Here is a 24,845-nt window from a genome sequence, read left to right as displayed (position 1 = left end):
GCAGGGATGTGTCCTCCACCAGCCTGGCCGCCGGGTCAGAGGCAGCTCCAAAGGGTGCCCAGTGATACTTGGGCAGGAAGATGGCATGGATGACGACTGGCACATAGGGGGTTCAATTAAGGAGGGGGTCGGTAGAAGGTCCAGCACACAGAGGAACCCAGCACCGGTGACCTGTCCTAGTAGGTCGACACGGTCAACGAGGCATCTGAAATAACATGCAGCGTCCTCACGAGAACCCTGCACGTCATCCCGGATGCCAGGTTGACGCAACGCCACCCCAGCCAGGACAGGCTAAACACGGTCCCGGATTGCCACGTCCGCAGGGAGAGGAAGGCCAGTTGCTGTTAGTGGATCCCCTCGCTGAAAACGGGTCTGGACGATGGCATCCCTGCTGGTGCGGGATGATGCAGTCACAGGATTGGGGACAGGATTACACACAGGCACCTCCGCAGGCCGCCTGTGCTGCTTCCTGTCCCTGCCCCTGGACTGCATCACTAGCACCAGTGGAATCCCCCCCTCCAGACCCCGTGTGTGGCCCTTCCACGGCCTCCTCCTCAACCAAACCCCCCACCAACGTGGATGACTCTGTGCCATCTTCCTCCATAGGACCGTGTGGGGTCTCAGCTGCCCCTTCTGCTGCTGAGGAGTCCACCTCCAACCTCTGCCTCTTGGACCTACTGTCATGCCCTGGCGGATCTGGGATCGCTGGAAAAGGGGCCGCCATTAAGTTGTGCCAGCACGTGTTTTCCTTACGTGCCTTGCCGGTCTAGTTGTTCGTCTTCGCGTCCTGCCGGAAGTATTTAGCCCATCTCTTCCGGGTTTCAGACGCGTTGCAACTTTTGGTTTCCCTTTGTTGTTACGCTCCATGAGTTTTCCCTTGCGATACACGCCCGCTTTTTGTCTACATCTGCTTTCGTGTGGTTTCTTCCCCGCTTACCTCCGGTACTCCTGCTCTTGTCTGCCGCCTGGCTCCTCCTCCTTTTTCGATCCTCCAGACTTCTTGTTTTCTTCCCTGCCCTTCTCTTTACCTACCTGTTTCTGTTCGCTTGTCTTCTTTCCGTGCTTCTTCCCGCCTGTCTGCTGGTGCACTTATTGTTCCATCATTTGCTGTTACCTCCCGCTCTGAGTGCTTCCCGCCATTGGATCCTTCATACCATTCTGCCTTCCGTGAAGTCGATCAACAGCTGTCTTCCATCCTTGTGGTTGGGGTTTTTTATGCCTCAGGCTTTTTCCCCTTTCCTGACAGTTACAGGGAATCGACCTCAGCCCACTATTCTAGTGGCACTGTGGCGTCCTTCCGTGGCCGTCCTTACCTTCTTAAAAAAAAAGGAGAAACCAACCCTGAGAGGAAAGAAGAAGAGAGACCCCAAGCCACAGATTAAAGGTGAGGAGGAAGGGGAAGAAGGGGAGACAGAGTTTTCCTAAGAGGAAGAGGACATTTCTGAACCTTGTGATACCTACCCTCGGCAGCTGCGGCCACGGACACAGCACCAGACTCCTCACTCCCCGACGAGATGACAACACAGGAGGGGAGCTGGGCCTTGCGTCTCTGGCTGGCAGTGGGATCCCTGCCGCTTTGCTCCACATCACCGTCTCCACCCTCTTCATCAGTTGACGCTGCAGACAGGGAGAGACAGAACACAGGCATCAGGGCACTGTACAATGGTCTGATACACAGATGACAGTTGCACATGAGTGGCAGTCTCAAACTTCACACATGGCATCACACTCCCCAACACACATATCATGTGAACCCACACACATGCACAAATTAACAGCAATGTTGCAGCAGGCAGCAACATCCATACACATACAACATCATGAGCATCCGAAGGTTAGCCTGATGTCACATGCAACACGGGGAGTGCCAAACACATGCACACACGCCACCAGACATACATGCATCTGTACATCTCCACCACCTGTCGCAGTGAAATCATCACCATCCATGTCACATCTGCCAATCAGCCTCCTACATGTCAGTGTCACATGCATCCATGGTGTATCACAGTGGCACACATGTCAAATACACACACACGCACATGTACATTGTGAACATACATGAAGGTGGAACCAGCATCCATGTGTCACACCACAACCATTCCACAGTACATACACATAAATTTAAACATGTGTTCACCGACACACATGCATTTGGGCACCATGCATTTGAACACATACACCATTGATGTGCCTCATACATGACTGGACTCACATGCGGTAGGCTCATCTCCCTGTACATACACATCCATACATGGGCCTTCGAAGATATATGTGCAACCTGCACACTCCTGCCACACCTCAACATGTAGAGCGTCCAATCAGTACGCATGGACACTTACCGCTCGACGCCGGACGGGTCTGCCTCCGAAGGATCTAGAGGTGGAGCGCTGGTTGTATGCATTCCAGGACCCTCATATGGATGTTGGTAAGGCGGACCCGGCACCCCTCTGCATGCTTTGCCTTCAAGAGGCGCCGGGCCTTGATGAGGGTCCTGGACCTGAAGTCCACCCAGCGCTTCCGGATGTGTTGCATGCCGCGGGATGCCACCCCCTCCACATTGATGGCAGCCACGATGTCCTTCTAGATCCTCTTCCGTCCTTCATTGTCGGCGTGTGAACTTCCAAAGAGGGCATCATAATTCCCCAGGACTTGCTCCACCAGGATGCCAACTTCATTGGCAGTGAAGCTGGCAGCCCTCTGCCTCTCTGCTGGGGGATTGCCAGTGGTGCCAGATGGTGTTGTGTCGGACATGGCAACCCCCGAGGCAGGTGTGGGTGGGCAACTGGGTCCTGGAGCTGGGCTGTGGAGCGATGGAATACCAGTCGGGAGTCTTCTGTTCCAGCAGGGGTGGTCACAGCAACTGGACCCCTGTAGATGGCTGACGTGCAGGCACCAAATAGCAGGGCACGTGGCCAGCAGGTAGCAGCAGATGGCAGGTGGGAGTATGCTCAGGGCTCTGGGGGGCAGGAAAATGGCCTTCCGGGCAGGAGCGTGGTCTTCCGTGTGTTGTCGCGTGGCCAGCTTGATACAGAGTGATTTGGCACGTGAAAAAACTGCACATCAGCGGGTAATTCGAGGAAAGGCCCTTAGCGCGTAAGCGCGTCTGTGACGTAACGCACACGGGCGTTTCCCTCCACACGGGTGCATGTTGATTGTACACGTGCAAAAACTGCAAGTTCGGGTGTCACTGCGTGTAATTCGAGGAAAGGCCCTTAGCGCATAAGTGAAGTGACACGCGCAGAGTTTCCCTCAGCACGGGTTAAAGGTGAGCGGGGCCAGCAGTTCGCTGTACGTGCCTTTCGTGGAGACCGATGTGTGTGTTGCTACTTCGTGTTGTTTCGCGCACCATCAGAACTTCACAGCGGATCAAGGACGTATCTCTTCTTTTGGCGTGGGTATTGGCTACACGTGTTTTTCATTATCACGCTAGTCTGACGGTGTGTCGCGCACGCTATTTTTCCCACTGCGGGTGCCCCTGTGTATTGCATACCCGTTTTCGAGGTCATAGTAGCCTGCGTGTCCCACGCGTATGTATTTTTTGTGTCCCTGGGTGCCACGTGTACTGCGGGAGGTTAATTCCACACACATGGGCTACATGGGGATGCGTGCATGGTTTTACTGCAGTTTTGGGGTGCCTGAGCGATGCTTGACCCGTCACTTTATCACTCGGGTCACATACAGCCTTGCAGGTGCAGGGGTGCTGTTAACATCTTGTATCCCACCCCCTTCACCCCAATTGCCCAGGCCAATTGTTGTGTACACCTCCTATTGGCACTACTACATCTGTGCCGGCACTACTACATCTGTGCCATGGCTGGGAGGCTACAAAAGGTGAGGGGCGCCTCAGCTGGGCGTACTCCACGTGCTGGCTGTGGTCAGGGACGTGGCCAGGGTGACCAGGGAGTAGAGGGACTCCAGGGTGTCCAGGGTGGCTGCAGAGGGGGAAGAGGCAGGGGTGCGCCAGTTCGGCACGATGTTGTGGAATGTGTAGGTGCAGTCATGCCACCACCCCCTGGGTACCGGGAGATACAGTTCTTGCATCTGGCACTGGCGCCCATGTGACCTGGCAGTCTGTTTCATCGACTGCTGCGGGCCCAAGGGTAGTGTTAGCTGCAGGTGCTGCTGTGGACACGACCACCCAGGCTCAGGGTCTGCCAGCGCAGGCTGCGTTGGCACCTGAAGAGTCCCAGGAAGATTTCCAGGAGGTCAGGAGGCACACCGTAAGTGCACGCAGGGCTGCCCTGACCGAGGCACGTGACCCTGGGGCAGTAATGTCATCTGCTGCCCCGACCAGCTGGGTGTTGGCAAGTGCATGGGCAGATGCAGCCGACACCACCCCGGTTGTGAGTCTACCATCCAGGACAGTCCCGGTCAATTACCCTGGCACAGCGGATGTTGCTGCGCAGGGTCCATTCCAGGGCACCCAGCAGCCACTGACGCAAGTCAGGGCTTCCGTCCTTGTTCCACCTGCCACTCCCTCAGTTCAATCCACCAGCGCCACTGCCCATACTGATCAGGGCGGTATTTGCCAGCCAGGGTCCGGACCACTGTCCAAGAGGAGGAATGTTGCACTTGCAGTAGAGGCTGGGACCCCAGACCCAGCACCGGCCTCCGGCACGTCGAGGAAGAAGCCTTTCTGCGTGCAGGAACTGGACTTCCTTGTGGACTACGTGCGGGACCACAACCGTGATATGCTAGTGGGACCGAATTGTCACACTACGGTTGCCCATCGTATTTCCCACTGGAAGCAAGTTGCGGATTGTGTGAGTGCATTCGGCCATGAGGTGCGCACAGCTCAAGAGTGCAAAAAGCGTTGGGATGACCTCAAATGCAGTACTAAGGTGAAGCGTGCCTCTAATTACAACATGACTCTGGTGACTGGCAGTGGGCCACCACCTGAGGAGGAAGACCTCACTTCGCACGAGTCAGTCGTTGCGGGGTTCATACCGGCAGGAATGGTTGAAGGAGTGGGAGAGATGTTGGACTTTGATGCCCCGTCCAGTGAGTGTTGTTGCATGTTTGTCGAAGACATGTGTGGTTTGCTTGTGTGATGTGTTGTGCTTGACTGCCACTACATGTCATGTGTACATGGTTCTCATGTGCAAGTCATGCAATGCTTCACTGATGCGTGCCTGCTATGCAGGATGCTGGACATGTACAGCAGATGGGGACTGCCCCCATCACCACACCTGCACCCTACTCACATGCTAGTCACCCGGCTGCCCCTCCGGTCCATGTTCCAGCTCACTGGCCCTTCTGCATGTAGCCTGGGGTGTCTTTCCTCTCAGCACTGAGACTATGTCATTGCATGACTGACATGCATGTGTCTTCTGCATGCATGTGGTACTCCACGTAGGCATGCTCCCTTGCCCCTCCACCCCCCCTGCACCCCAATTTCACCATGGCACTGGTGTGCATCATGTTGGCATACTGCAATGGCCTGTTCAAGGCTCCTGTGTACATGCAAACCTCCACCAGCCAACCTGCCCGACACATGCAGTGGGGTACATCCTCTGCCCTTCATGCAGGGTGTCTTACTTGGACTGTGCAGATGGCAGATGCTCCGCAGGGACATGAGTGCCCATTCATGCTCCATGTGCATTCCATGCATGCCCCTATGTGTCCTTGACTGGATGATCATTGTAGTTGTGTCCAGGATGACCTACATTTCATGGCATTTGATCATCAATTCCATGCCCACTCTGGCTCAGTCCTGCATCACTCACATGTTTAGGGTGTCATTGTCTGTGTGGGGCACAGGCCTCCCCCTGTTTCAGGCCCACTGACTCTGTTCAACTGGTGTAGTGGCTTCTGCACACATGGGTGTCATACTGAGGGTTCATCATGTGTACTGCTTACTGTCCTATTATCATCTGCTGTGTTGTCAGTTGACTCAGATGAAGCAATTGACGCTAGTCAACACTGTCTGCCAATGCACAGGTCTCTGGTCACCCTTTCACTGCCATGCAATGCCTCCCTGCATTTTCACTTAGGGGGGGGAGGTTTGCTTGTAGCCATGCAACCCATTGCATGCACATTGCACGTGATGCCTGAACTTGCCCTTGCACTGCCTTCACGTTTATTGGTAGCCATCATAATGTACTTGTTCATGTAGATAGTGGGTAACGTACACATGTTCTGCACTGCACCAACCCACTTCTGAGCCGTGTTACACCGTTCTACATGCCTACTCACTAATGCAATGTCAAAGTGACCTGGCATGTATGGTCAGTTTTTCATCCCTTCTCTGTCATGAATGCGACGGGCATAGGTGCATCCTGTGACACATGTACTCAGTATTGGAACTCCCTAGTGGTTGTTTAGATGAGTTGATTGGTCAATCTGCGGCCTATACCAACTGGCATAGGGCTCTGATTGAATGTAGCCTGCCAATCGGGTTGTAATGATTTGGAGCTTCCTTCACGTGTGTATGTGTGCACTTCCACATACATCAAAGCAAGCAGCCTTGTAGCTGCTTCCTTTGCTGTATTGGATGCTGTTCATGTTCACAATACAGGTGTATGGGGAAATGGGTGTTTTTGAACGCTTTCACATGTACGTATGCAAGCAACTTCAACGTTGTGTAGTGCAACATTGCGAGTACTCACTTATGCGTTTGTGAAAGTGTTCATTTACACATGTGTCTTCTGCAGCTTTTTTGTTGACTGACTAATAAGTATTTGATTGACGTTTATGCTGGTGTGATTTCTGCATTGCGCACATTATGTGGAACTGGCATGATCCAGAAGGTTCACTGTTGTGCAGTATGTGTGTGCCCAGGCCCACCTAGCTAATATGGTGGGCCCTGGGCGTGGAGATTGCATACAAGGAATGATGGAATAGGGCGCATTCATAGCCCAATGTGCTCAATCAGGCCCTGAGGGGTGTTGTGGAGGCCTCATGTCCTGCAGCTTGGATGGTACTGGGTGTTATGGTCCCTCATGCCTGGTTGCAGGCCCTTGCTTTGCTTGGTACATTCACTATATCTACATGGCCCATGCCACCCGGTACGGGCGAGCTGCAGATGGATGGAGCTATATTGATGATGATGCTTTAGTGATGCATGTCTACATGCATGTTACCTGTGTCATTGTGTGTTTAGATTCACTATCAGAAGTGGTCGATTTGCAGTTCAGAAATGCTTATGGTGTGTTGCATTTCTTAGTTGCCATCTGTCTTTACTGCCTGTGACATGTGCCTGACAGAGATGGTGTCTGATGGAGTTCATATACTACATTGTGTACTTGTGTAGGCTTTGCTATTTAGACACATCCATTTCTGCTTTTGGGATGTGTTTGCATATCAAGGCCACTGGATGCATGCCAGGTTCTCATTTGTGTGTGACATGTCTGCTTCATGTGTTGGCTGTCAATGTGATGTCTATGTGTGTGTGTGTTATGTGCTTCTGGCATGTGTACTAATGTTTATTTTTCTCCACTTTTCAGATGATGACGCAATGGAGCCAGAGGATGGTGTTGTCATGCCAGGCACAGAGTTGCTATCCTATCATACCAGCAACCCAGCACAAGTGGGGGTCGTGGGGTGGTAGACCACGAGAACCCACGTGTGTTACAGACCATCTTGTCTAGGTCTGGCAATGAGTCTAGCCTGGATGATCACTCTGACGACAATGTCGAGTTGGATGTGCATCGGGTCCATTCGTCAGGGGTGAGTGCTTCTGATGTAGACGGTCCTCTGTCCACGACACCTGCACTGAGGGGCCAGATGGTGGTGGGACCTCTGTCTGTGGTGGATCAGGACGCAGGGTCACCCTCCACACCAGTTGCTGATGTGCCTGGGGCATCACGTCAATGAAGGAATGTATTCCTGCAGCCGCTGGCGGTGCCAACCCAACAAGGACATCGGCTCCTTGGGCCCTGCAGGTGTCAAGCCCAGCAACGTGGTGGCCGCTGGGGTATACTGAGAGGGAGCAAGCCTTGGTTGCCAATTCAGAACACCAGGGGGCAGCAATTGATAACATCACTGAGAGCATGGAACGTGTGGCCCAATCTGTGCTCCCCCCCCTGCTAGGCAGGTGGAACTCCAGCAGCGGGCGGCACAGTCTACAGCCCGCTCGCTCAGGCTGGGCATGGCGGCCTCAGACAGGGCACGCCGGGCTGAAATGGTGTCTTTGCATCAAGCAATTGCTGCTCACCCAGAGGCACACATGGAGGCCATGAGGGTTGACTATGAATCCCTCAGATCTACTCTGGGTGTGCTCTTGATGTCCCAGAGGAAGCGGTCAGAGGAGAGGTTGGAGCAGCTAGAGAGTACCATCTCGGCTGAGCTACATGCTTGCCAGGAGGTGTACCAGTTGTCCAGCCAGGCCATGCAGGAAGAACTCTGTGTTACACGTGTTACCTTGCAAGAGGAAGCACGCGTATCACACAAGGTTCTACATGCATCATCGCCGCACAGAACCAGGCTCACCCGTCCCGCAGACTTGCTGCCGATGAGGGGCAAGCTGTGCATAGGCGTGGTCAGGGTACTGTGCCACGTCAACCTTTTCAGCCTGAGGGTGATGAGGACGACGAGTTATCTCCCACACAGGTCGGGCTGTGCAGGCATTGAGCCCATGGAGGTTTTTTTTTTGTCTCTACATCATCGCATGTGGGTGTTGAGGTGCACCCTGTACCTCCCCCCTCCTGGGTGCCCCCCCAGTCGTATTTGGCCATTTTGTATTTTTATAGTTAGTTTAATTAGTTAATATGTTTTTTTTAGAATTAGTTTAATTAGGTAATATAGGTTTTTATAGTTAGTTTAATTAGTTAATATAGTTTAAAATTGCTTGTCTATTGTGGATTCATGTGACGGTGTGGTGCTTTGTGGCTTGTGAAAGCATACACTGTCTGTTCCAGCTGGGCCCTTCTAGCTTGTCTCATGTATGTGTTTGCAGCTTGAGGTCCTGACTCACATAGGCCACTCCTGCTTCCCTTATCCATGGGCTCGCAAGGATGGTTCAGTGTAACAACCATTTACACAAGGGCATTGGACTTTTGTCATATCTGTGGCCTGTCTGCTGCTGTACTACTTGTGTTAACACCCCTAGTGGGGATTAAGTGGGTTTTCTCCACGGCATGTCTGCAATCAATTTGGGTGAGTACATGAGTGATATCTCCATTATTTGATGTGGGTTGTGATGTATGTTCTTTTCTTGACTGCATATGTGCATGATGCACTTCATGCTGTAGACAGTAGCCTGCACCCTTTGGATGTCAAAGTCACACTGATGGTTGAAGGAGTTCAGATGTAGGTCTCAAACATAGCCCAGTGACAACCAGCATGAAGTCACACACACAGGGAACTTTCCAGCCTTATTAATATCTTGTATCCCCTTTCTGCAGGAAAATGAGCATACAGACTACCTTTGCAAGCAGACACGGGGCCAACTACTACGGAAACCTGGCCACGTTCGGTGGTGCACACGTGTGCATGTGTGCGCAAGCAGAAGCACAGGGCTTGTGCTCAGACGTCCGACAGAAGCAGACGTGTTTCCAGGAGCTCCAAGTAAGGTGAGTAGCACAAGGGGCCACACCACAGCCAACCTTCCACCAGGCCACTTGCACATGCATGCTAAGTAGCGCCAGTGCTGGGGAACTTGGCCAGGCATTGTTGTAGAAGCACACAGTACAGCTAAGATGCGTTGAGGAACAAATGCCAAGTAGCTTTACAAGTTGTCAGGGGCACATGCAGGGGCCATCGCACATATTCTCGAGTCCCACTGCTCCACAGAAGCTGAGTTATTAGCGCAGTAGCATTCCTAGCCAGAAACTAATACAGCGCACAGGGACACCCAGCGAGGCACAGACTCGATTGCAGTGCATATCATTTGCATGTGCAAATTGCCACGTGCACTACCTATTGAAATCCGTGGCTGCCAGAACACGACTTGTACTGAAGTCGCACCTCACTATACGCGTCTAGCAGCTCACACAAGACCATTCTATCATGTGTGATTCTTGACACACTGGTCTTCCATTTACCGCACGACCACGTGCACCTGCCTTCCTGCATGGACAGTGTATGAACCATCATCGGGGCAAGCTAACGTATACGTCAAAGCAGCAGACAAGAGTGTTTGTTTGTGGGGAAGTCACTTAGTTTGGGGCATGAATGGAGTGTGTGTGTTGTAAACACACACAGATTAGTGACTCACGTTCTCTTTGCAGCATTGAACTGCTCCTGTTACCGGACCTGGGAGTGCGCAGGCAGGAGGCCAGCACTCACCCCAGAGATAAGTGCCTCTTTGGCTTGCATTTGACTCATTTAGTACAATGTGCATGAAGAACATGGTTTCTCTGATTGAGTATGTGTTATTGTCAATAGTTGTATTTTATATTTTGCCTACTTTCCCTTGCCAATCCAACTCCCCTCTCCTGCCCCTCTTTCCGGTTATCCTGAATACCAATGCCTGTCCAAACAACGGATCCCTGACCCTCTTTCCCCGCTGGGGTCTCGGAGGCCTGTGTAAATTTTACCTTGCAGGCGCCCAGACCACGGAGGGGGTGGTTGGTTCGTGCCACTCCTGAGCCTGGAGACCGGAGCTGTGACACTACCCATCAGTTGTTGCATCCTCATTGTGTCCTGAAAATGGTACCCATCCTGTTGAACCATTGTTGAACTGTGCTACCTTGGTTGTTCTTGCATTCTGCTTGTACATGTGCTTGGACATTTTTTGCAACTTCAAGTCATCTACTGGAGACTCTTTCAGGGTTTTTTTGTGCCTAGAGGCTTTTTCCCTGGTTTGGGGGTTTGGCTCCTTGGAGTTCTATGCAATTTGGTATTTTTACCAGTCAAGGTAGCCTCTGAGGGGGCTGGACCCTAATTACACGCAAGGTGGAACATGAAGACCAAGGGGCAGGGGGATCCTGTAGCCAGGTAGATTAGAAGGAAGAAGGCTACATACCCCAGGCACAGTTGTTCAGAAGGTCATGGTGATGTGTAAATGAGGGAGGGCCTTTTGTTGTTGGACAGTAAGCTTGGGCTACAGTATTTGGGCACTCTCTGACATTGTCATTGTGGGGTACTATGTACATGATGTGCTCTGCTGGTCAATGGCTCTTCCAGTGTTTTATTTACTTTTCATGTGTCGGGATTGTTGTGGTTTGACATGCTGGGTGTTCACATGGGCAATGTTTCCATGTGATGTGTACAAGACACTGAGGGTCACTTGATTTCACATGCATACATTGAGTGCATGTCCCTACTGACACACACAGTTACACAATGCTCCACCACACGTACAACCACCCTTCCATGCCCACAGGTGCACACAGATTGCCTTCAGGGGCACGCTGTGTCCCTGCATCGTATGATCAATTGCCATTTGGGGATGGTGTACATGCGTCAATAGGTTGTTTATTTTGTTTGTCCTTTTGATGTGATGCTCAAGGTGTATCCCCAACACAATGGCTGATCACACACAGCACACGGGTTAGAGAGTAGGGATTTTGGCTTGTCCAATGTGCATGTGAACAGTCAGTCAGTCTTTTGTTCATGCTACCACTGGTGGAAAGCATTTGTGTATGACTTGGTATGACTTGGTATGTGTGGGAGGTTGTTGGTCAGTCATTTCATCTGATTCCATGTCAGGCGTCATTGTCTCGGGCCACTTTCCATTTATCACGTCACTTTGTATCTCATTGGTCATGTGTTGGGCTTTTGCTGTTGCATGCCATGTCATGGTGTGGCAGACAAGGGTGATGTGGGTTGGGAGGGTTTGGGTGACATACCAGTAATTGTCATGGCCTGTTTTGCAGGGGGTGGTGTGATACACACCTTGTGTGTTTCCTTTTGGTCACACAGGATTGGTTATGTTTAAGTAGCTAGGGATGCACACAATGGCCCTCATTACGACCCTGGCGGAATTCGCGGTGCTAAATGCACCGCGGAGCATGGCGGAAAGCCGCCGATAGCGCCATGGGGGTTGGCGGATTTACCACCCCATGCCGACCTTGGCGGAGCGGTAAATCCCCAATCCCCATTTTACCCTTCCCCATTCCCATTCTTGCCCCATAGGGTATAATGGGAGTGGGGAAGGAGTTAATTACGCCGCCGTAAAGTACGGCGGCGTAATTAACAACGAGGTCCCTTAGCGCCATGGTTTTCTCCGCCCGGTAAAACCAGGCGGAGAAAACCTCCATGGCGCTAAGGGAACTCGTAGTAGGGTGGACGGGTCCGCCGCGATTACCGCTGGCGGTATCCCACTCCGCCAGGGTCGTAATGAGGGCCAATGTGGCACTTCCATGGCAACATTCTCAGGGTGGTAAGGTTGTGACAGTTGACTGTCTCTTTGTCATCATCGATTGTCACCTGGTATGTGCCAAGCATGTGCGCACTCCGCAGGGGTGGGAGTTTAGGTGAAAAATGTGGCCACAAGCTGGTTCTGGGCTGCCTCGCCATGTGCCCTGTCCCCTCCCATGGGCAGCGCCTGTGCCTGTGGTTGGGGATGTGGGGGCACCACCATGTCCACCGGGACGCCCTGCTGTGTTGCACATTGTGCAGGACACATGCTGCCACAATGATCCTGCACACTACTGGGGGTGCATATAGTAGCTGCCCATCGGAGCGGTTAAGGGAGCGGAAGCATGACTTAAGCACTCTGAATGTGCGCTCCACTATGGCCCTGGTTGCAATATGGGCAGCGTTGTATCTTACCTGGGGTGGTGTGGCGGGGTTCCGGATTGCCGTCATCATGTTATATTAATATGTTTGTTTTTTGTGGCTCTGCCAGTGTTCTGTCTATCTGAACTTTCATGTCTGTCTTTTTGTAATGCGCTCTGATGCCCGCGGGCTGCAGCGCTAGATAAATATATAAATAAAATAAAATAAATAAATGTGGGTGCTCAGAGGGAAGGCACTGTCCACTGGGGAAGTGATAATGGTTGTGATTAGTTGGGTTTGTGTATTTGTCTATGTGTGACATTCATGCATGTGCACAGGCATTTGTACTCACCTAGGAGCCATGTGTCGCCATGCTTCCCAGCTTCCAGTGCCCGGCTCAGGGCGGACATTCTGTAAATGAAACTGTCATGGGTGGAGCCAGGGTAGTTTGCATAGACAGAGGTGATGATTCCCTTTGCATTGCATACCACCTGTACGTTGATGGAATGCCAGTGCTTGCAGTTTCGGTAGATGTGCTCAGTGGCCCTAGGTGGACGTAGGGCCGCATGGGTACAATCTATAGCACCGAGCACTTTGGGAAAGTGTGCCACCCTCTAAAAGTCCTGGACCACGGCCTGCCTTTCTGCGGGTGTTCTGGGCATGTATATGTGCCTGCGGACTGAGGGGCGTGCAGTCATGATTGCCAACACCTGGTGTAGGCAGCGTGACTGCGTGGCCTGTGAGACACCCCCAACTATGGCAGTTGTCCGCTGAAATGACCCAGTGGCCAAGAAATGCAGGACATTGAGCACCTTCTCCGATGGAGCTCAATGCTTGGGAGCACAGGGTGGGGGATGTAAGGTCATCTTCCCACTCCCTGACCAGGTCTAGGATGATACGAGGTGGAAACCTATACCTGCCATAGACCTGGTCGTCAGGCATCCCAAAAAGGCTGGTCCGGGGCAAAGAAATGCGGGGCCTGGCTATTGTCCTCCTCCTGCGGTGTCCCACAATCAGTGCTGCGACAAATGGGGCATTCATTGCAGCTGTATATACGTGTTTGTTGATTGTGCGCACTTTTATACTGCGTGCGGGGATGCTTCCACCTGCCTTCGTGTGGCAGACGTGTTGACGCCTGTGCGTGTCTTTTAGCGTGCGCGGGTTTCCCGTATTTGATTCCATTAATACGTGTTGTTCGCGTGCGTGTGGGTGTTCCGTGTATTTTCCTGCAGTACTTCCCCAGTTATGCCTTCTTTTTCATGCATTGTTCCCCATTCCGTGTGTTATGCCCCGAGTCCCGCCCCCTTTTTGGTGTGTGCGCCGACGTTGTGCGCTTTCGTTGTGCGCGTCGCGCTCGGATTTGGCGCACATCCCGCATTAAACACGCACAGATTTTTGGCGCACATTTGTTCCATGAATCGGCCCCATTGTTGGGCGGTGCGGTCTTGTGGCTGTACACAGTATTACTGAATATAAAACCCAATAATATGCAATGGCCATTCAGCCGATGGTAGCCACTGTGGTGGGGCATGTAGCCTTTTACCATCCAGACTCCTTCCTGGTGCCACCCAGTCTGGGAGATGTCAGGCTTCCGGTAACACCCTCAGGCCATCCATACTAGCCCACCCGATATGATACTGCTGCAGGGGGAGCCATGGACTGGCAATGACAGACCCTAAGACTATCTGGCTCATTCTCAGCGTTGGGTGGCAATCACTGACACTGAGACACAGCACTGAAAGTGTAGACAAGGCAATCACACCTACCGCCACATACACCACACTGAGCGCACAGACATTGCGCGCACAGACACCACACACACACACGTGCACTTACAGTTGGTATATATGGGCTGTCTGAAAGGTCTCCCCTTGGAGAACACAAAGGCTGTGATGACGAGGTTGCCCTGGCTGAGGGGAAACAGGGTGGTGGTTTCCAGATTCCGAGAGAGGCTGGCATTAGTGCTGAGATCCCCCGATGGGCAGGCGCTGTGAAAATATAAAACAATGGTAGTAAGACAACTTGCAGGCGAGTGGGAAACGCAGACACATTTTGGAGAGCAGGAATTCAAGGAACCTGGACAACTACAAGAACGTGCATTAACGCTTCTATAAAGGGTGATAACAATATCACTGAGATTGTTGCAAACATTAAATTAAAAAACAAAGGATAGAAGTGTCCGAATCGCATAAAGGGACATGATTCCAACACTAAAGTGCAAATGTCCATTGGGCATGTCCCCCCTTCACCTTCCTGACAGCCTAACATACTGTCCAACCTGCCCACGAGGAACAGCTCCAGGAAGCGTGTCATCTCACTCAAAAGGCGGCTTGGGAGGTCGGGGGTTTCCGAAAAGGAGAAGCCCCCACGCATGGATTCCTTCATTCCTAATCCTCTCATTTACAATCCAGGGTGGGAGGGGCGCATTCTACACCTGTTTATGTGCGGTAGTTGCCTGGACCATCAGTTCCATTCTTGATCATGTACCCCACAAAAGCTTCACCACTGCCCAGGGGCCACTGGAACACAAAAAGAAGTATTCGAGAGATAGATACTGGTGGCTTTATTTCGTTAAATGATGTCCAAGTGCAGCAGAGTGTACACTTGTGGTTCATACCGCCATCTCGGAGGTCAAGCTAAAAACCAGCAGAATTGTAGGTTGAAATATTCACCCTGTGATTGGCTAGCATTTACCACCAGTGGTAGGAACCTGGGATTGGGTGGGAGGGAAATCATATCCGATCTTATTTTCGGCTCCACGTATTGGGAATTGACATTGAAAAAGCCTTGCTAAGTCTTTCACGTTGCCGATCCCGGCCACACCTCATTTTCATTCATTTGTATGGCAGAGAGGAGGGGCGGAAGGCAACTTGGGTTTCCACTGCCTCCCTTCCTCTCATTTGCTCTGGCATGCATTTTCATTCCGGCGCAAATACTGCAGGTCCCTATGGAGCCCACTCACTTTATATGCAAACTGCGTAGGGATCCATTGTAAATGCTAACTGTCATGCTCGCATGCCAGGCAGCGTTTACAATAATAATTAAACACCACGTGTCATGCATGCATGGCAGGCAGCATTTCATTGTATTTGTAAACACAGGCAGTGTTTACTCATTTGCACAGCAGAGAGCTTATAAAAACACCATTTGCCCTGCACATGTGCACTCGGCCGTGCCAATGAACAACATCCGGCGTGTGTATCTCTACACGTAACGTACGCCCCCCCCCTGCCAAATTCCACCTTGCAACAAAATGGCCTCTACGATATTTGGAAAGTGTTGCCTGTTTGACTGTGACCTCAGAGCTGGTAATGAGGCCTGGAGTGAACATTATTTACTGGTATAATGCATAAGAAAATGCAACGCATTCGTTTTTACCAAAATCTCTTTTCAGCAAACTAAGTGAAAACTCTTGACTTTGTGGAGTGGAGGAGGTGGTAAGGAGAACATCAGATGAGGAGTGGATGATGGGGAGTGTATGAGGGGAAAGGGGAGCGGAGGAGTGGAGGAGGTGGTCAAGAGAACATCAGATGAGGAGTGGATGAGGAAAGGGGAGCGGAGGAGTGGAGGAGGTGGTCAAGAGAACATCAGATGAGGAGTGGATGAGGAAAGGGGAGCGGAGGAGTGGAGGAGGTGGTAAAGAGAACATCAGATGAGGAGTGGATGAGGAAAGGGGAGCGGAGGAGTGGAGGAGGTGGTAAAGAGAACATCAGATGAGGAGTGTATGAGGGAAAGAGGAGCGGAGGAGTGGAGGAGGTGGTAAAGAGAACATCAGATGAGGAGTGGATGAGGAAAGGGGAGCGGAGGAGTGGAGGAGGTGGTAAAGAGAACATCAGATGAGGAGTGGATGAGGAAAGGGGAGCGGAAGAGTGGAGGAGGTGGTCAAGAGAACATCAGATGAGGAGTGGATGAGGAAAGGGGAGCGGAGGAGTGGAGGAGGTGGTAAAGAGAACATCAGATGAGGAGTGTATGAGGGAAAGAGGAGCGGAGGAGTGGAGGAGGTGGTAAAGAGAACATCAGATGAGGAGTGGATGAGGAAAGGGGAGCGGAGGAGTGGAGGAGGTGGTAAAGAGAACATCAGATGAGGAGTGGATGAGGAAAGGGGAGCGGAGGAGTGGAGGAGGTGGTCAAGAGAACATCAGATGAGGAGTGGATGAGGAAAGGGGAGCGGAGGAGCGGAGGAGCGGAGGAGCGGAGGAGCGGAGGAGGTGGTAAAGAGAACATCAGATGAGGAGTGGATGAGGGAAAGGGGAGCGGAGGAGCGGAGGAGCGGAGGAGTGGAGGAGCGGAGGAGCGGATTGGCGAGGAGACGGATGATGCTCTGCATGTGGTCAATAGACTATGAGAGAGAGAAGGAGCGGAGAAGATCACAGGGTGATGAAGAGTGAAGCAAACATTAGAGAGAGGTGGAGTGCTGAAGGGGGTGAAGGCGTGCAGGAAGAGATGCAAGGAAGCAGAGAGGGAGGCAGAGAAAGGAAGTGGAGAAGCAATCATGAGTGGAGTGGAAAAGGCTACATTAGAGGATGAGAAGGCATCAGGGAGAAAAGAAGGAGAGCAAGATACAGGACGAGTGGGACGAGGAAAGAAGGGAGCAGGAGGGGAAAGTGGTGTCCCTGAGCTGAGTAGCTAGGTGCACTTCAGGGTATTGCACAGGTGCCCTCAAGAACACACCAACTTTAGCAAACAGTTACTTGTATTGAAATACTTGAAAAGGTGCTCACTGAGGGCCCTCCCTCTCCCTAATGTTTTCCCTGGGCAGTTCCCTCCCTCGCCCAGCCATCGCTAACCCCCAAAGGTCAATAGAGATCAGTAACCCCTACTGTCTAGTAACCGACTGGCTGGTCATGATGGCCTAAGGGCAAGCGCCCTCCCCTCTCTCTTCCTCTGGGAACATTCTGTCAGAGTACTAACCCAGGTCCTACAATAAGAATATGATCAAAGAAAAGTGCCTGCAAAGGTTATTAAAGTGTCAGACGTCCAGCCCTGTTCAGAGAACGCAGGAGCTGGCGCTGATGGCGCCACAGGCCTCGAGGATGAGAAGCAGACGGGAGCCATCCTGACAAGGACGGCATCACAGCAAAGAGAGAGCTCTGATGCACTTAAAGCCCCAAGCACTAGAAGTGAGTCTGGATCTCATTTCGGCTCTAGTAATGGGAATCAGCAGCGTAAAAGTCTTGCCTAAGACGTGCGCGCTTTCACGCCGCTGATTCCGCTCACGCCGCTTTTTCATTCATTTGCCTGGCGGAGAGTTGAGCCGGGACGCAACTTGCATTTCTGTTGCCTCCCTCCCCCTTCCCCCCCCCCAATGCAAATGCCCCAGTATTTACACCGGCCTGAATTTTCATGCCGCGCAAATGCTGGGGGTCCCTATGGAGGCGGCGGGCTTAGTGCGCCAGCATAAACAAGTGAACGCTGCTTGCCATGTGGGCATGGCGGGCAGTGTTCACCAATTTGCACACCACAGCGTAAATGTGCAGGGCAAAAGGCAGCATGCACACGTGTACGCTGCCTTTTGTCCTGCACATTTGCACACGCACAAACATTTGCAGCAGGGAGCCGCCTACGTGCATGTCTACATGTAACGGCTCCTGGCCGACAAATTCCATCCTGGAGCAAAATGAGAGCCTGTCTTTGGGTTCATATATCGCAAACCTAGCTCAGAAGGAAGAGGGTGCTGTTCAAGTAATTTGGGGGTGATGGAGGTCAGTGCAAGGGGGGGGGGGTTATAGTTTATAGTAGCATGGATGGTCCATAGTACAGAGGTGCTATTGCAGGTCCTAAGTGGACCTTTGTTATTTCCTGAGAGAGGGGTCTTGTGTTGCACCCTGAACTGCTGGGGTGCCACATGAAAAAGGGTCCCTTCTGGTGGTCTCTTTGCGTGCAGGTGCATGCCACCTGTGCCTGCAGGTTGTGTGCCTGGGTAGGCTGGTGTTTGGAAAGTAGTTGCCTTATTTGAGGTGCAGGCAGTTTTCTAGAGTATCCTGGCTCGGATGGGAAAACTGCTTATTTTGCTTTAGGAAGGTCGAAATGTGGTTCCAGGTACGAGGGGTGCAGTAGTGTATTTAATAACCCCTAGGGGCACCTGATTTATGGCCTGAACCCCTATGATGAAGGCGTTCCCTCTATGGAGGTGTGAGATTACTTGGGCCTGGAACGTGGTTCTGAAATAATCAGATGGGAGGAAGGGTGTTATATTCCGGTGGAACGCTGGTTGATATATGCAGGTTTGAACTTTTTTAAAGTTGCTGGAAGGAGAGATTGCTGTCAATAATGTAACCCAAGTGATTTGGCAAGTGTCATGGCGCCAAGTCATGTGAAGATGCGTGTCATTCAGCCACCCGTGTATGCATTCCTGTTTACATGTATGGCCTAGTAGGACACATTACATTTTGGTGGGTTTGAGTTTCAGGTAGGTGCTTGATATGCACGCATGGATGGAGGTAGGCATTTACTGAGGCACAACACTTCTCCAGTACAGTTCACTTTGAGGTAGAAGTGGGCATCAGTAGCGTATTGGTTAAGTGAAATATTAGAGCAGCTAAGAAAGAATCCAAGCTGTTCCATATAGAGATTGAAGATCACTTGAGAGGGTATAGACCCACGTAGGAGCCTGCAGGTGACTGCATGGTGATGGTCTGACTTGAAGTGAGTCCTCTGGGCTGCTTGGGATCTGTCCCAGTGACCAGAGATGAGCCATCTGTGGACTGTGCCTGACCTTGTCAAGAGGAGATGGGAACTCCTTCCAGCCGGGGATGGGAGGCCTACCAGGGAGAAATCATGAGCCAGTCCTTCCTCTGAGGTGGGTGGTGGCAGTTGAGAGGGTCCCGGTTCCTATTCCCCCTCGTGCCGCCCCTCTGCCTCACTAAATACAGAAGCAACAAAATGCTTTCCAGAATCTTTTTGATTTTTCTTTAGTCAGCATGTGATGGGATCCAAAGTCAGCAGCATCAAAGAGAAAGTGGCCCCTAGAGCCACACAAGCTCTGCATCATGTCAGGCGGGAGCAGGGCCGAATAAATTAAGGCATCCCACCAACATCCCACGTGTTGCTTCGTCAGATTCCGAGGCCCAGTGGAGAGAGAAAGAATCATGATGTCAGTGGATGTGAGCTTGGAAGAGCAGCCACGCAAAAAATCCCCAGTGACGGTAGCAGCTTAACGCAGACATCGCCCCACTCCCAAGACCAGCAAGGACAAAACCACGGGAATCCAAACAAATAGCTGAGGGGACTCCAGAACCAAGCCCTCAAACACCTCGTGCCCCCGTTCCTTTGCTGCTACAGGCCCACATGTGGAAAAGGGACTGTGCTTAAAGGTTTTAATGGTGGTGTCATCACCCAGGTGGGAAAGACGGGGCCAGATTGGGTAGGGCAAGGGGAGGCAATCATAAAAAGAGGAAAAGGAAGTAGTGGGTTGTTCAGGTGAGGTCACAAGAGTAGGAGGTAGCAGATAAAGCAGGGGACTCACTGACTTTAGTATTGTTTGGCGCAGCACAGGAACCTGGGGTGGAGGACCAGGGAAGTTCAGATCCAAAGGGCCTGCCCAAGCTGGATTAGTTGACATCAGCTAGGGGTCCAGATCAGGCTGACTTCTTTGAAGCCCAGAAAGAGTGTCCCACTCTGGCGTGCCTGTGGAAGCAGGCAGAGGAGCAGGCTAAGGGCGAGGCCCCTGGACTGTTCAAAGTGTACTGGGAGGATGGACTCCTGTGGAGTGAGACAAAAGACTCTGAGGGGGAGGGCACCAGAAGGCTGGTGATTCCCCAATGCCACACAAAGTTCCTTTTGGATTTGGCTCACCAGATTCTTTTGGCTGGTCACTTGGGAGTGGCTAGGACCTCGCACTGGCTGTCTGCACACTTTTACTGGATCCAGTTTGGCATAAAAGGTAAAGAATTTGTCTGGCCCTGCGTCACTTTTCAAGCTTCTGGCAAGTCAGGCGGTGCCACGAAGGACTCCTTAATTCCACCTCCTGTGATTGGACAGCCTTTCGAGAGAATAGGCATGGAGATTGTAGGTCCTTTGGATGCTCAAACCAGCTCAGGAAACCAATATATCTTGGTGGTGGTAGACCATGCCACAAGATACCCTGAGGCTGTCCCTCTGAGGAGCATGAAAGCCTTGGTGGTTGCAAAGGCTCTGATTGGGATATTCTCCCATGTTGCATTCCCCAAGGAAGTTGTTTCTGACAGGGGATCAAACTTCATATAAGTGTATATGAAGGCTATGTGGAAAGAGTGTGGAGTCACCTACCAGTTCTCCACATCCTTCAGGGGTACCATTGGTCCAGGGGTGAATATTGGTTTCTAAACCATCAATCAGCCCCACACCTCTGATACAGCAGAATCCATCTGAACAGATTGGAATAAACAAGTATACAATTAAAATGATAAACCTCCTTGTCCAATTTTGGAAACGTGGAGGTAACGGCAGGCTTATCTCCTCTAAAGTTTGTGGATCGTTGGTTAGTAGCACAGCAAAAGTACAATTATTACCCAATTATAAAAGGGACTGTCCAGTCAAGGTTGTCTAAAAATATCTATTTTATTATTATCACAACAGACAGTCTAACAACACTACTAAGTTGCAATCCACCCTGTATAGGAATGCAGAGGACAGACAGTTTCTTACAAAGGAAAGGGGATGCACTCTGGATACTAAAGGGAGGGTAGTTGGTATGGTTAATACCCACAATTTATAAAGGTTCTTGGCTTCAGCAAAAGGGGAAATGGTCCTAAAGGGTCTCTAGGGGCCTTCTCGGAAGGACCACAGGGACAGAACCACTATGTACCTTCTGCTGTCGATGTTCATGGTGCCCGACAGGGTCAAGTCAGCTTCAGGGTGCCTTGCAGGCTTCTGTAACAGAGTTTGAGATGAGAGTCAGCTGCGGGTGTCTGGCGGCAAAACGGTTCGGCCAACAAAGCTTGATGAACGGCAGCTCAGCATCAGGAATTGCTGTCTCAGTGCTGATCAGCGGTTCTTAAGCAGTGGTCACGATGTCTCAGGTTTCTTTCAGGGAGTGCATCTTGACAACGGTCAGCGCTGCAGTCGTGTACAGAACGAGGTACTCGATTGGCCCGAAAATGTTGATGACAGTAGATGCTTGTCGATTCACTTCTCCCAGCTTCTTCAGTGGGCTTGTGTCGTCCTTTAAGGTGGGAGGCCCAAAATCTAAGGAGGGCATTGCAGGCAGGTGCCTTGTCCTTTGTTTCGGGTTCAGATACCTTCTGGCACTCCCTGTTCTGGAGCTTTCTGCAGAGCTAGCAATGCACGCTGTGTGCTGGCTTTGTACTGGTTCTGCAGTGTAGGCTAAGCCTACCTTAGTGAACCAATCCTGGGGTCGCAACCAACAATCATCAGTATGAGTAAGAGCATAACCAGAGTGCTTTGCAACAGGAAAAGGTAAAGGGGTGAAAACCGGTACAGTGGGTGCCCCAGAACTAATATGGTGGAACACATTTCTAAACAGCTCTGGGCTCACTCCCATGTGCTAATAAGTCCCACCCATCTTCTTGTCTGTTGTGATCAAAGAGTCTCTCTTGTTAACGGTCCTCCCGGTGTGCTTCCTGTTAAGGTGTCAGTTCACCCTTGAAAATACAGAGAGCCAGAATCTCTGGCACCTGGAAACTACATTCTCGTACTTTATGAATGGTGTCCCTATAGCAGGGTGGTCTACTGCAATAATAGCCCCAGATATGTCTGTTCACTGTCATAGATACTGAGATGCAGGAGCTGGCTTCAGGTTGATACAGTGGTATATGAAAGGTTGTTGGTTTCCTGTCTCCTTTGTTATTCTTTGCAACCAGGCCCAGTGTGGGCCTGTCTGAAATACACCCTGTTGGTATGATAATCGCTGTCACCAGCTACAGGGCCTAACAAAAGAGCAGGGCAGTTCCATTGAGTCGTTGTCAGTTAATCAGGCTGACCACAGCAGAGGGAAGTTTTGTCTTCCCTTCCTGAGATGGCATTACACCCTCCTCAGCTGTCACATTCCAACTAAATATGACAGGGGCAGACTGTGCCTATAGGCAGGGTCCAGTCCAGAGTATACAGGTCGATGCTTTTGCTGTGGTATGAGCATAGGAACATGTGTGTGGATTAGCCCCACACATTTTCCTGAGGTTGGTCTACCATCATTACATTTACTTGAACATTTAAAAAAAGCCCAGGCGATCCCACGCCCACCATGTGGCTGGTCGAATTCCTCACGAGGGACATCCTTGGGAGTCATGATCATCAACCTATAGAGCACCATGTCTCGGCATGGCCCACTGAGCCTTTCGCAGCAGAGATCCAGGAATGCGGGAGCAGAGGTTCCCCTATATGTACAGTGAGATGCTAAGATGCAGTGAGACAGCCTTTGTGACTGTTCAACGGTACAATAATAAACATCAAGGGGGAGGGGGCTCCTCTGGAGTCATGATCATTACACCATAGAGCACAATGTCCAGGCACTGCCCACTGAGCCTTCAATAGCAGAGGCCCAGGAATGAGGAGCAGAGGTTCCCCCTACATTTACAGTGAAATGGTATGATCCAGTGATGCAGCCTTAGTGACGATTCCACGGTACAGAAGGAAAGGTCAAAGAGGGTCATCCTTTGCAGTTATAGAAACTAACACACGGAACACAATGCAGAGGTGCCTTTGTGTACAGAAGCACAAATTAAACGTCTAGAAACCCCTGAAAAGCTGGCTAGACCAGAAGAGGGACCAAATTATCAATACTGACTCCACGAGTGAGGCGAGGACTAATTGAGAGAATCGGAAAGGCCCAAAAATAACAGCAAGAGACATTGGGACTCATTAATAGCACAGCAGTGCAGGTAAACATTGTGGTAATGCAGCAGTAATTCCATTACCACTATATCACCACTGCATTACCACAACATTGTACTAGGAGTTTGGTGGTGAAGTGGAGAAAAAAGATGGAGGTGAATCTGCCATTGTTCCACCAAAAAGCAGCAACATCGGCAGAATTACCACCAGCTGAATTCCCGCTGGTGGTAATTTTGACAAAATCCCCAAGAAATCTTACAGACTCCAGAAATGGGGACTCACACTGCCCTACCCACAACTTATAATCGTGGAGTAATCAAATTCCCCAGGGTCCTGGCATCCCACTCACGCTTCATAATATCTTTACAAAGCCACTCTTTGACCTCCTGGACTCCCTTGGCATGGGATATATCAACAATGTGGATGATATTGAAATTCTCCTGCCCCTCTCTGGATACTACCCGACAGATGCAGACACACTTAATGTAGCTTCCTCGACCATCCAGTCCTGGATGGCGACACATGGCCTCTCGCTTAATGACGAAAAGACACAGATCCTCGGTTGCTAAAAAAGCTTGATCCCAAATACACAGCCTTTAATATCGACGGTACAAAGATTCCAGTCCTCACATCAGTGAAAACTCCATGCCACCCTTTCACTGACGAGCCAAGTAAACACCATCTCCTCCTCGCCAGCCTACACAACCAAACTGATTATCGCCTCCAGACCTTTCCTAACCACTGACAGTTGCCTAACCATTGCACGTGCAGCCATCGGCTCCAGATCTTTCCTAACCACTGACAGTTGCCTAACCATTGCATGTGCAGGCATCGGCACCAGACCTTTCCTAACCACCGACAGTTGCCTAACCATTGCATGTGCAGGCATCGGCTCCAGATCTTTCCTAACCACTGACAGTTGCCTAACCATTGCATGTGCAGGCATCGGCACCAGACCTTTCCTAACCACCGACAGTTGCCTAACCATTGCACGTGCAGTCATCGGCTCCAGACCTTTCCTAACCACCGACAGTTGCCTAACCATTGCATGTGCAGGCATTGGCTCCAGACCTTTCCTAACCACTGACAGTTGCCTAACCATTGCACGTGCAGCCATCGGCTCCAGATCTTTCCTAACCACTGACAGTTGCCTAACCATTGCATGTGCAGGCATCGGCACCAGACCTTTCCTAACCACCGACAGTTGCCTAACCATTGCATGTGCTGTCATCGGCGCCAGGCTCGATTACTGCAATCTGCTCTGTGCATGCACTTCTACTCACAACCTCCGGAAACTGCAAACCATCCCAAACAATGCTCTTCGTGCGGCCCTCAACATCCCAAAATCTGAACACATATCGGCTGCACACATAACTGCACACTGGCTCCCGATTCTATATTGCACAGATACATCTCCAAATCTGCCCCTATTCCTTAAAATGTCCAAGGTCCTCTCCTCCAGGCCCACC

General features: G+C 51.2%; 1 protein-coding gene across 3 annotated transcripts in view; it reads right to left on the bottom strand.

Moving 5' to 3' along the window:
• LOC138491108 (probable cation-transporting ATPase 13A4) overlaps positions 1–24,845 on the bottom strand; it is a 1,567,030-nt gene that overhangs the window by 104,065 nt on the left and 1,438,120 nt on the right. For all 3 annotated transcript variants that reach the window (XM_069617430.1, XM_069617431.1, XM_069617432.1), the window contains one exon: positions 14,443–14,594. In XM_069617430.1, the coding sequence (XP_069473531.1) occupies positions 14,443–14,594 (152 nt within the window). The remainder of the gene's footprint in view (positions 1–14,442; positions 14,595–24,845) is intronic.

This window comes from Ambystoma mexicanum, chromosome 10 (assembly GCF_040938575.1).
Source record: "Ambystoma mexicanum isolate Mex_15411 chromosome 10, UKY_AmexF1_1, whole genome shotgun sequence".
NCBI lineage: Eukaryota > Metazoa > Chordata > Amphibia > Caudata > Ambystomatidae > Ambystoma > Ambystoma mexicanum.
This window is presented reverse-complemented; position numbering and strand designations above follow the sequence as displayed.